A 14,444-nucleotide genomic window follows, 5' to 3' on the forward strand; every position below is an offset into this window, starting at 1 on the left:
TTATTTATTTGATGACAAGTTGATGGTGCAGGGACGTTGAACTCGGATGGATTTTGTACAGTAGATAGTGTTAATAATAAGCTGCAATATATCAAAATTTCAAACTATTATTAAACGAAAAAAATAAGTTTTTGTTAACTGTATTTACGGGGTTTAATTTGAGGTGCTTTCTCCAATGATTATATATTTATAAACAATTCTCTAACTAGAGTCAAGACTTTTTGAGTTTGGGATAATATTTTATCCAATTAAATGAATGAATAAAAAACTTATTAAATTAAATCGAGTATTTACAGATAAGAAAAATACGGCTGAATTATGTCGTTAACTAGACATATGAAAATTCACTCACTTTTATTATCAAATTAGCTTTCCGTCTACAGCTTTGTGAGCGTGGTGAAATGAAATACTCATGGGATTTTTCACTAAAGTAATAAGTTGGCTATTTGATTTACTCGCCTCCTAACAATCTGCAGACATAAAAATCATACTTTTAAGTTACAGCTCACAATATCTTATACAGGAGGGCACTTTGACATCCATACTAATATTATAAATGCGAAAGTAACTCTGTCTGTCTGTTACTTAATCACGCCTAAACAACATGCACCTAAACAACCTGAACCAATTTGCATAAAATTTGGTATGGAGATATACTAATACCCAAGAAAGGAGATAGGCTACTTCTTATCGCGAAACAGGGTAGAAGGGGTTGAATATATAGGGAAGAATATATAGGGATGATGGTTTGTATGAAAGTTCGGTATTGTAAAATTGATTTTGATGAAATTTGGTATGACGATGGAGCTGAACTTGGGAAATGACCTACCATGCTTTTTAGAAGATTCAGTTTTAGGTCCACACCTTGGGAAAGACTATAGGCTACTCCTTTCCACGTCGCGCGATATAACCAAATTTCACACGATAATATGTATCAAAAAAATCGAATTCCATAGATTGGACGGATTTAACTTAATTTTTTTAGCACCTTTATATCTGTACTGGGAACTATGCTAACGCCATATAGGTGCTGGACTAGAACAGTAATAGCTTAAGCCAAATGTGTATATAAATAGATAGAAATTTTAAATAAAACAAATGTACGAAAATATAGCGACAAATTGCCAAAGTCTTATCTTAAAAGCTTTTTTAATGACAATTCTATGTGGGTCCAGTCTTGCCATGTTTTATCAATGAACTAAATCTGTTAGTAACTTTCTCTATGCGAGATTAACATCATAACACAAGCGATACTTGAATTTTTACGAACATCTGCAATGTTTGAGCATAGTTTATGAAATGAAGGTGTCATTAAAAATTCAAACAATATTTACACATACGAAAGTGTGAAAGAAGTCAGTGGCAGGAGATATTAAAGTGTAGTTAAATAACTATATATTGATTTAAATACATGAAAGGGTTTTTACGGTTCCGTATCTCAAGGGAAAAACCCTTATAGAATTACATTGTTTCACGTCTGACTGTCTGTCAAAACTCTTTTTCTCAGGAATTCGTCGAATTATCAGGCTGAAATTCACATCAAATACTCAAGTGTGCAGTCCTTTGGAGCTGTGAAAAAATCAAACTTATAAGCAAAGGCAAATAAAAAAAGACAAGACAAGAAGCAACGTCGTATAGCACTGATAAAAAAGCGATAAATTAATTATTTAGTTATATATAATAAAAAATTGGTTTGTAAGAAACCGAGTCTGATTCATTCAACCGATGAAAGAGTTTCAAAACAAATTTAATTAAAAGTTTGGCTAATACGAGATATTTAGATAAAGACGAGATACGAGCTCTCTAAAGCTATTTTCAAACTCAACTAAAATGTATATTTAAGATAAAATTAGTAAAGTACGTAAGTATACATAAGCTATAATAAAACTACTCTTCTGTCTTACCTTTATCATTTAGGGGAACGATAACAGATGTTGAACGATTCTTAAACCTACCCGACATGCAAAATTTAAATAAAAATCGGTCCAGCCCTTCTAAAGGACTTGGTAATATAACTACCGCGATAATATAATTTTACAGATGATTGCATAAAAATCTAAAACTATTTGCTTACCACTAGTAAATGTATAACTGAGTACTCTCGTATAAAATGTATGAGCATGTTTGCATGCACTTTCTTATTTATGAATGGACGACTGTTTGACATTGGTCACCGGAGTCAACGACCTCACGTATGTAAATAATCATTTTCTCTATTTACTATTGAATTCTTGCCGTAAAAGTTGCCAAAAACGTGAATATTCAATTCGATGTTTGCACATTTATCTATAAGGATATTGAATGATATTTATTTTAGTTTTTCACTTATTATTTATTGTCTTTATTTAGTATAATTCAACCATGCTTTATAAATTAATACTAGATACGTACACTTCATGTACGTTCATTAAATGACAACTAATTACCTTACCTCTTTATTAACTAGTATCCATCAACGAATCTTGTCTTTATCATCAACATCATCAATAAAATTCAACACACCAACAATAACATAGTATGAGTATTTTTATATTCCTCCGTAAATTGTGTGAACAAGCGAATGAGGAAAACTCTCTATAAATTCTAAATAATGAAAGCACTCACGAAACGCAGACGCGTAATATTATTAAGAAACACGATTAACCTTTCAAACGATACAATCATGTACTAATCAAGATAATAATTTGGTACGTTTTCTAATAGACCAAAGTGCATTGTCTTGTTGCAATCCGTACGAGAAAACGCCGTGGTTTCCACAACTTTCTATAAAATACTTTCACTTACAAACACATTGACGTGGCGTATACTATTTGAGATTTTATTGTTTGTTTACATGTAGACTTATTTTTAGAATAACCTAATTTGAATGTTACGGTTTATTGAAATACACTTTGAAAACAAACGAGCACTGTCGCGAAATGTCTCTCTCACCAGCCGTTTATAAACAAACAATAAAACACAAGCATTGTTTATTAATAATATATAGAAACTGGATGTATATAATACTTTCTTTTTTATGTGATTTCGAGGTTTACCATTTAGTCATAAATGGTTAAAAAAGTATGCCACCCTTTGACAATCTGTAAATTTTAGGTTCAAAATAACATTTTCATTATTCTCTATAAATGGTAACTTCATTACTTTATACTACACATAAGGTTAGGCTTTCAAATAGCTTAAAAGTTAACTTTTCAGCTATTTGACAAAGTACACAACTGTGCTTGAGCATTAAAAAGTAATAAAAAATATCCAACTTCCATATTTAAACACACTTTGAAAGTGAATTTGGTCTCATAAATTAAATGACTTGAGTATCATTATACTAGTATAAAGTCATTAAGCAAGAAATCTCTATATTTATGACCTGAGTTGAGGGCCATGCCCAATTAATAAATCTTATCTACATTCATTCCACCAATAAAAGGGAAAACCGTGTCCATGGAATGCAGAAAGAATTTCGACGTCGAAATTTCTACAAGTTTCGATGTGGAAAAAACGCTAACAATTAACTTCATTCTCCATTTCATATAGACGTAAGCACATTGTACATTTTCAGATAACACATAGCTATTACAACTGCAGCAATATTTGATTCACATTGAGTAGCCATTGTAGCTTGCATGACTTTAAAAGTAACACGGATTTTAATTTTTAGTTTTATAGCATTGAAATGCTTTTATAAACAACATCATAACAAGGATATTTTCGCTGACACATAAAGCAGAATTCTTTAGGTACATTCTCTACAGTCATTGTCTTCTATTTGTTTATCTCAGCCTTTACATCACCATCCAACAGCGCTATAACGCTTCCAGTAGTGGATGTTTTTATTACTGCGTTTAAAAAATATCGAATCAGCTGTCACACGTTGTCTAATAAACAGTGCTTAGAAGCTTTTTGTAAAGCTATTTCATTTATAAGGAAAGAAATTGTGCCCACCAAAACGCCCGATTTCAAAGTGAATAGAATGTAAGAACATAAAACATCAAAATAAGTACTCACACACTCTTCTTGACCCCGATAGATTGTTCTCGAAAAAACCTAAGGAAAAATACCTAACAATCGAACTGACCTACAAAGCGCCTTTGTATAGAGCCACTACAGTAGTTAAAAGTACCCAAAATATGTCTCGGAGAATGTCAAGAGCAAATCATTGCACTTTCACTGCTTTCTCTGACATGGTTTCGAAGGTAGGTCGGGTCGGTGGCCTTCAGAAACCACCACTTTTGGTTTTATCTGTCACTTTCATTAATCTATGCCGATGTAGAAAGTTATGACGTGTGCAGTAAAAGTGAACGAGCAAGGAATTGGGTCATGGCCTCACATTCATCGAAACAATTTGGAGGTTTAAACGACCCGTTTATGCCACTTGACGTCAGAAATGGCGGGAATGCTCTGAGTATGCAAACAATCTGCACGGAATTTGTTTGTTTGCGAAAAGAAGAAAAAATATAAGACATTTGTTAAATATTGCATGAAAAGCTTTTAATGTATGATGTTATGATGCATTTCAAAACCATTGAACAAATACAGAATCTTAAAGAGGAGTTATACCATAGGTAGCTTAAGCACTTGACCACTATCACGACTAAAAGCTACGACATTAGTGTAGTAATAACTACTCTTAAAGGTTCTTGTCAACATTTATATGCCACTTTATTTTTATGTTATATGTCTTATATTAAATAGTCTTTTTACCGAAACATTTTTGTTAGTGATTCACCAACGGGAATGGCATCCAGGACCCATAGTAGAACCGAGCTACGCTCACGCGTCAGCCACTGTACCTAGAACGCAGTCAACAGACTTATAAAGGTTGAAAATGTGTTATGACAATTCAAAAGTTATTCTATAAAAAGTCTAATTGAATGAATAAATGTATGGGTATATCCGGTGGGTCGAAAGATCCACATTGTTTGTCTTTCTTTGACGGCAAAGCGGAGCGATGTATTGACGTTATTTTTTATGGATTTTTTGAGATAGTTGTAGGGATGTAGAGTGATATATGCTACTTATGGTCTCCTCCAAATCCCGTCCTTTTTTTGTGTGAGTCTCTCCAGAATAAGCACTAATATAAATGTAATAATTTTATTAAAACAAATTAAGCTCTCTTCTGTGTTTTCAATCAAAAGGGGAACAGTGTTACAACGAATTTAACGCGAGCGAAACCGCGGGCAAAATTTAGTAGTCTATAATAGTACAGTAGCAACCTGCAGGTATAAGTGCAACACTGCGCATTCCTTATTCCATATATCACTGTCAATTGCGATATCGTAGGTAATTTAAACAGAAATATCCATTATACAATTGTTTCAAACCTTGCTCTCATAAAAAACTATGCCAAACCCATTACAGAAATACGTAATTATGTATATAAATCTTCCTGGCATCAATAAATATCATCGACTTTTAGTTTTCAAATTATTCTTATTAGACCATTGAAAAGTTACCTCGATGTAGTTTGGTACTATGTTATCTGTGTAGTCTGGTATTACACATCTGTTAACCCTTGATGGTAGTGTACTTGTACTTTTTATTCTGTGGTTGTGTTTCCCAGATGAAGCAATTTTTTTTTTGTTGGCCCAAAAACGCCTCAAAAACGTGAAACATTTCAATTGCCTATGTACATAAATAATTACATTGATAACATTCATTATTAGGTACGTTTCTACTAGTGTCGACCATATAAATTTCTCACGTACCAGCATCAGCATTTTATAGCTAAAAAACTGCGAGTTCGCAAACATGTGGTCGGAAGACGCGGTAAAAGTTGCCGAAAAGTCGTTGACCGCTGCGTTTTTGACCTTAGCAACGATATTGTAGCAAACCGGGTGCATCCGCGGAGAGAAAGCGACACACCCCTGTTTCCGCGGAAATGACTTCAATCAGTTTTGAGTATGTCACATGTCATTTTTATACGTCTGTTTATGTTTTTCTGTAACCGACTCTTAACTCAATTTGGACCTACTGACGTACGGACGAACAATTTGGACCGAGAGATTTAATTTAAACTATCTTTATTGTATATCTATCTTCACGGACTAGTGACTCAAAGTTAAGTGACAATACAATCCTTATTATCCTGGTAAGGATTGTCAAATTAAATAGATTCCTGACGTGTACGGTGTATATATACAACAACACAATGTAGTTCATTCTATCATTTAAGCCAATTTTTTAGTTTTTGAAAATGTTTATTATATAATGTATTGTTTATTGGCTGTTTGCGTACTGCTCGTCTTTGCTTTAAGCCTTAAAATATAAAACCATAACTCATTAATAAGCATACGACTACACTTGGGACGGCATAGATACTTTCAGAGAATTCTTGTTGGTATACACGAATCATGTAAAACTGCTGAAATCAATAATTATAAAAGTTGACGCTGGCAAATAGTCGAAACTTATTGCCATTATGGAAGAAAAAAAAATATGAAGAGAGAGACGTTATGACGGGCAGGAAGTGTAGAATTAATAACTAATGAGACAAGGTTTTGTTTAAGAAATATAGTATTTACATATTTGCGATATAATATTATTATAACTTATTTCAATTTAATTATGTATAAGTCCGAATTAAAGCAGTGGTGGCTCAGTGGTGAGAACCTCGGACTTCAAAATCGATAAGTCGGGGTTCGAGACCAGGCGAGCGTGCAGGAAATAAATTGACTTTGCAATTTATCTGCGCATGTGGATAACATCACCACTGCTTAAACGGTGAAGGAAAACATCGTGAGGAAACCGGCATGTCCAAGAATTAAAAGTTCGACGACATGTGACATCTGCCAACCCGCACTTGGCCAGCGTGGTGGATTATGGCTGTGGGCTGATGATGAAATACGTCCGAATTATTCATAATATTCAAATAATAAATGCAAACCGCAAAGATGTTCATGCTTGGATGATATTTTTGTTAAAAGCGCCATCTATAACGCTCATAATGAATTACTTAAAATTGGTAATTATAGTTGCGTTCATAAATTTTAATTTCACGGATCCTATTTTGATATATTATATCATATACCTATTTAAAATATATTTAAAACATTTGATTGGTCTTTTTTTTACCTAACAATGTAGTATTACAATACCTGCGCTGCAGATTATTTTGTATAATGCTATACTCGTTTGTGTTATTATCTGCACTTGTTATAAGATGACAATCGTCTCAAATTCGTGTCGCATGTCAACTGAAAGTATTGCCATTTAGTTAAGATTGCTTTAATTAATGTACTTTTGTGGAAGTCTGATTTGACTCGTGTTACAAAAATATGCAAGATTTGATCCGTAATATAAATATATGTATTATACCAACTTATACTTTACTTCCTTTATCACTTTCAAATGTTAAATCGAATTATCGGAAACTATTTCATCAGCCGATCAACCGTTAAAAAACGTATAATAAATATAAATAACAATAAATTTAAATTTTAACCCCTGACCTAATTTTCAGGAACCTTGAAATTAAAATTTGACATAGGACATTTTACTTGGTAAACTCTTTGCTTCGATATCCATATTGAAAGAGCTGTGAAATAAGAAAGTAAGTCCCTCCCTCGCACCTTTACCTATTTTCATTTTCATTATTCAAACCTGCATAAGAACGTCCGCACATAAGTCACGTCACCTTTTAATACAAAAAAAATAAAAATATGATCTGTATCATATCCACACGCACACAAACCTCTTTTTGTATGAGGGGAAAATAAATCTTTGCTTGTGTAGATATTACCAATATTATTAATTTTTGTACCGCTTAAACTTTCCCACGATTTTGTTACAGAGATTTTGTTTTGCCATACAATAAATAATAATTAGTATTTCGTCAATAATGTGAATTATATGCATTTACTCTTGGCTTCAAAACTCTCGATGATGAAAAATTTTTTGCATCCTCAACGGTACGTATATATTTATAATATGCATATTTTTTATAAATCATATTAAAATACAAGTATGTATTATGTGTGTATAATTCCAATGAAATGTAACATTTAAATAATAGAACAACAGTGCCATTTTTATTGAAATATAGCGACTTTTGATTTTGCTCATGGTAACACTTTCGGCTGCCATGATTTGGACTTGGAGTTTGACTGTCATCGTGTAGTCTTATTAGCGACCGAATATTTTTAAAATGATTTACGCGAAAAGTATAAGCTGTATTACTAGTATCGTCACTTTATTTATAGCGCCAATATTAGCAGAATGGAATACACAAGATTATATTCGAAGGGAACATTCATTAACGAAACCTTACCAAGGTGAGTGACCTGTACCTACGACTAGACGTGCTGCATTTTCTGGTTAACAAATCTAATTATTTTATTACAGCAAGTGGTATGGCGATGCCTTACTGGGACTTTTTAGGTAGCACGATAGTTACTTCAAATTATGTTCGACTCACACCCGATTTGCAGTCAAAATCAGGCGCAATTTGGAATACTCATGTGAGTATGGTTTTCTTTTTTCTAATTTTATTGCTTAATATAAACGTTTCTTTTAAACTCACCCGAATCTAAAAACATGAATGCTATAAGCCTTTTCTAAATTTTATTACTGATAGATCAATGTTAAGATGCAAATACAAATATAATGTTATTTTCCCCTGATATAAAATACCAAGCACAATGACAATGAAAATCAAAGTTCATCAATGTAAATTATCATAGCAAGTCAAATACATTGATGAGTAATTGGCATTTACTCAGAATTTGTTATTGTTTGGGTCTTATCACTGTCTTTGCCAGCATAAAGACATGTTCAACTAATGTTACATTGATATGAGTCTTGTATTTATTACTAGTTAGCTGTAAACTGTGCCACAGTTTCACTCACATTAACATGACAATTATTCAGCATAGAGTGTCCCACAATAAATTTACTATTAAACAAAAAAAATCAATGAGGCGGGATGATAATTGTTTTTCTATTCTTTCAAAATTTCTCATTTATAATGCATTCCAATGCTATTAAACAAACATACAAAGAAACTCTTCAGCTTTATATAGTAATAACAATATTATAGCCTTGTATTTAATACTATTTTATTTTATATATTACAACTCAATTGCACCTTGAATCAATAAAGCAAATATATTCTTGTACAACATTTCACTGATAAGAAGCAATCACAAATTTAAACATTCAATAATTTTCGCTATTACTGGGTCATTAAAAGTGCATTGTTTTAGTATTCTGACATATTTATTGCATAGTTTAGATAAATATGTCCATAAAATTTGAAAGTCCAAGTAAAATTACTTGAAGCAAACTATGAATAAAATATGTCAAATATAATGAGAACTGTTTATTTCCATTTGTCTTCTTCTCTTTATTATTAAAAGCTCAGTTTTATGTATTTAACAGTTTCTAGAAATTACCAGCTGTACAGATACTTAATCAAATAATTTTACAAAGCATTACACTTTGAGTCATTGCACCTGAGTAAATAGATTTGTCTTTATTATTGAGCATATGGTGTAAAATACATTCTTGCTTCTTATTAATAAATAAGAAGCAAGAATGTAAATTATCATGGGATGTGAACAAATGAATACATTTGTTCACATCCCATGTTATATTATGATATTGGCTTTTTCTAATCTTTAAAAAACAGCATGGGTGATCTAGGCAGTAATTCTTAGGCAGTTAATCTTCATATAAAATAGGTTCTTGAGGCTAGAAATAAACAATCACTTTAAAACATGGCATTATCATAATATTCAAATATTTCTCTAACATCATTGTATGTGGTTAGCAAGAATGAAAATAGCATAAAATGTAATTAACAATGTATTTATTGTGTGTATCGAATTGGCATTGATACATAACAGAAATCAAGGTCGTAATTACATTCAAGGTTAACTTATTATTGAACATTTAGTGATACAATGTTCAGTAAATATGTTCAGTAATAAGAAAAAATAAACTGTAATCTATAACAATAAATAAAATATAGTGTATATTATTACATAAATATATGTATACTTAATTTATTATTATTTAAGTAGAGAATATAAATATATACAATATTTATTATTCTAGAATCTTTTGGTGACATTGCACAACCTTGATACGAATCTGCATTACAAACACTAAGCCGGTTTTTAATAAACAAATATGAGATTTATGCAAATACATCTTATACATTTTTTATTATATATTTTATACTAGTAAAAGAGATACAAGTGTTTAGGCTTTTGTTAAATTTTATTAAAGAAGTACACTATAAAGGCATTCAAAGAAAAGGTTTCTGCATAACAATTATTTAGACAATGTTTTAAACAATTAAATATTCATAATATTAGAAAGACATTCAAAATCTACACTAAAGAATTTCAGATAATAAACTCAATATTAGGGGAAAAGTTGTGACCTTTCAAACTTCAATATAGAAGAAAGACCACTCATATTCTTATCACCACAAATGTTTACTCAACATTCATAAGTATTATGATAACTCATGTATATACACGTAAATACTAAGTAGTAGCAGTATTTTTTTCATAAAAAACTGAACAACTTTCAAATTGTCAAATTTTCACCAAATTGAAAAGGTTCACATAGCAAGCACCACAAAAAAAAACGAGTTGATTTGATTTAATACACTTCTCTGTTATTTGTAGTTGGTTGAAAAACTATTAAACCACCATAATTTTCTATTTACAGCCATGTCACACTCGCAATTGGGATTTACAAGTGCAGTTCAAAGTGCACGGGCGTGGCAAAGACTTGTTTGGTGACGGATTTGTCATTTGGTATGTGAAGGATCGTATGCAAACTGGCCCAGTGTTCGGCAGCAAGGACTATTTCAATGGTCTCGCTATAGTCATGGATACGTACAGCAATCATAACGGTGCTCATAATGTAAGTTTTTATCTAGAATTTTTATTAGCTGTGCAAGATTGGAAGTTAGCTAGAAAGATAGATATTGATCAAATATACTGTATTATATCAGAGTGTGTTAAAAAGATGATATTAAAACTGGATGAGTAATATCTATTATTCATAGTCTTTGTATAAATACTAAATTACAAGTAAAATATGACATAAGTCACAAATTAAGATCATTAATATGTATATGGTAATCCATTCCAGTTAGTTCAGTGGTTTGGAGATGAGACAGTGTGTTTTGGTGTTACTTATATTAGTAGGGCTATATAATTATTATACATAAGTTGTGTAACGATTTTTGGTATATTTACAGCATCAGCACCCATACATATCAGCAATGATAAACAATGGTACATTGCACTATGACCATGATAGAGATGGTACTCACACGCAGTTAGCTGGCTGCGAGGCCAAATTCAGAAACTATAACCATGACACATACATATCCATTGTATATAGGGATGATACTCTTATTGGTAAGTATTTATATGTATAGTAAAACATTCAATTACCATACTCCGAGCTGGAAAAGTCAATATGTAGAAGTAATCATTTGGGTCCCTGCAAGCGATTTTTCAATTCCACCAACTCAATAAAATTAAACAGTTGACCTCTGTTTTGTGAACATAATAATTTATTTCAACTTATTAATTTCCTCTGTATGTTGAATAACAATATCCAACTAAATAATACTCCATATGCACATCCTTGATGTTCTACTTATATGTAGAAGTTTTATACTAATTCAAAATAAGTTTCATTATGTCATCAATTAAAAGGTCAACTATTTCTGTCTATTTATATAAAGAAAAGCCTTACAAAAATAGTGCAGATTAATCCACACAATCTAATTTCAGTGATAGATTGCATATACCATTAAAATCAAATAAATAATGGTTACATATTTAAGAATTGCAGCTGTTGTAAAGATACAATTATATTAATATTTTATTATATTTTCCTGATAGCAATATTTGTGTCTTTTTTGGACAAAAAACGTTTGAATTGGACTTTAAATCATCATCATCATCATCAGCCCATATATGTTCCCACTGCTGGGACACAGGCCTCCTATGAGGGTTCAGACCATAATCCACCACGCTGGCCAAGTGCGGGTTGGCAGATGTCACATGTCGTCGAACTTTTAATTCTTGGACATGCCGGTTTCCTCACGATGTTTTTCCTTCACCGTTTAAGCAGTGGTGATGTTATCCACATGCGCAGATAAATTGAAAAATCAATTTATTTCCTGCACGCTCGCCCGGTCTCGAACCCCGACTTATCGATTTTGAAGTCCGAGGTTCTCACCACTGAGCCACCACTGCTTGGACTTTAAATAAAATACTTTTTTTTACAGTATCAACAGACCTAGAAGGCAAGAATGCTTGGAAGGAATGCTTCAAAGTGGAGAATGTTCTATTGCCAACGGGATACTTCTTTGGAGCCTCAGCTACTACTGGCGACTTGAGCGACAACCATGATATTATCGCTATTAAGATGTATGAGCTGGATTTATTAGAATCGGTGAGGTTATATTTGTTTACTTACTTATTTAAAAGTAAATACTTTATCTTGATTGAAAAGTTTAAGTAAGAACATACAGAATCATTATAACACAAAAACTTCCATGTGGTGAATTCAAAATCGAATATATCATGCGCTTTTCCTTTATCACTATTTTTAGAGCATTTACATATAAAAATCTTTCTTTATATGAAACAAGACAAACAGTTCTCAGATCAGACTTCACATTCGATATATTTTTTTAATTCCAGCAAAATAAAAATGAAGACAGATCGCACATAATCCCATCAGCGGCGACGTTCGAAGCTCCGCGTGAGAGAATAGAAGATAGCAAACCCGCCATGTCGGGCGTCAAAACCTTCCTCTGGATGATGTTTATAGCAATCGTCATCATCGTACTCGTTGTACTTGGCATCATGTGGTACCAAAAACGACAAGAGAACTCTAGGAAACGCCTCTATTGATCGAATGTGCATCAAATATACTGGCAACATTTGTGCTCTGTCAAGACTGTTTGTTTTATCTGTGAACTGTAGGTGATTGTTTGAAAACTGTATTTATTTTTTATCTGTCAGCTCAGTTGTCATATGTTTTATAATAGTGGTTAAAATTAACTGGAATGGGGAACAAATTTCATAAAATGTAATTAAGTAGCTTATAATTTTATAACCCTAGGGTTAAAGAAAAAAATTACAAACCTTGAAGCAATAAATTAAATATATCTAGGAACATAGTTAAATGGGGAGATGGTTCAAAATATGTAATTGAAGCCCAAAAATACCGTAGACTGAATAATTCTAAAATCATAATTCATAATTCATACACATTGTGATTTAATTGGTAGTTTGGTGGTTTTTATTTTTCAAATACAGATGGAACTAAAACTTCATCAGGAGTTTCTTTTGTCTGATTAATATGTAGAAAGAACATCACACTAACACCTCTTGGTTACTATTGTAAATTAGTTTATGTTATAATGTTATTAAGAGAGTACAATCCAGTATGCAATATTTATGGGATAAATAGAGATACATCCATGCATTATTATTATTTTCCTAAATAACTAAGTCACATGTTATATGTAATATTAAATAAATATCTAAATAAGTGTTTAGAATAATATGTTTTAAGTATTTTCTATTGCCAGTTACATACATTTTTAACTTTATAATATGTATAATTTTTTATGTCATCTCTTCTGAGTAATAATCACTAATCAGTTGTAAAATCTGTCCTGAAAATATACAATTTGAACTGCTAATATATTTAGTTGTTTATTAAGTGGGTAAAGTATCTCATACAAATTGTAGTTTTCTATTTTTTGAATTTGCTAGCATACATTTAATTTATAAAATATTTAATTACAAAATTATATGTTCCTGGTTATAAGTTTGTGATGTTATAATATGTGTCTTAGAATTTTGTAAAGGGCGAAATGTTAGAGTAATATACAATTTGTAATTTAAGAGAAATTATATTAATTAAACTGGACTTTGGAGACTAAATTTGATATTACATGGTAATTATAATTTAAATTCATGTATGTATGTATATAACAGACACGCAGCATTAGTTGAATAATTCAGCATGGTCTCACATCACTACACTATTTATTTAAATACGTACACGTCGAAAATGAAAAAATAATTACTGCGATTTTAATTTAAATCTAAAAAGTACTAAAATCGCATAATTTCTTCGAAATGAATGCATTAGATGTTGTGTCCAAGTGTGTTCGAGTGTGAATATAAAGTGATTTATAATCTTTTAAGGATCGTGTTTTATTTTTACCATTTCAAATATCAGAGAATTGCAATTCGTAGCTTTTGTTTTTTATCATACACATTACTAATTATGACTATTTATTAATGACAAATAAAGTGCATATTTTTTTTAACAAATCCACCCCCAAGCTCTTAATGAGGGAGTGCAATGGAAATCTCTATGGGATTTTTTGCAGTTTTCAAGCTAGAAACCTAAAAAATTAAAAATTGGTACTGAGAGTCTGTTATTAACGAAAA

The 14,444-nt window shown here is 31.4% G+C and overlaps 1 protein-coding gene across 1 annotated transcript; it reads left to right on the forward strand.

Moving 5' to 3' along the window:
- The first annotated feature begins 8,063 nt into the window (after nucleotides 1-8,063).
- LOC119837831 (vesicular integral-membrane protein VIP36) lies at nucleotides 8,064-12,928 on the forward strand. Its single transcript, XM_038363606.1, has 6 exons — nucleotides 8,064-8,267; nucleotides 8,338-8,453; nucleotides 10,675-10,872; nucleotides 11,213-11,375; nucleotides 12,257-12,423; nucleotides 12,675-12,928. The coding sequence occupies exons 1-6, from the start codon at nucleotides 8,141-8,143 to the stop codon at nucleotides 12,885-12,887; spliced, it is 984 nt and encodes a 327-aa protein (XP_038219534.1). The 5' UTR covers nucleotides 8,064-8,140; the 3' UTR covers nucleotides 12,888-12,928.
- The last annotated feature ends 1,516 nt before the right edge of the window (nucleotides 12,929-14,444 follow it).

Source organism: Zerene cesonia, chromosome 29 (genome assembly GCF_012273895.1).
Source record: "Zerene cesonia ecotype Mississippi chromosome 29, Zerene_cesonia_1.1, whole genome shotgun sequence".
Classification (NCBI taxonomy): domain Eukaryota; kingdom Metazoa; phylum Arthropoda; class Insecta; order Lepidoptera; family Pieridae; genus Zerene; species Zerene cesonia.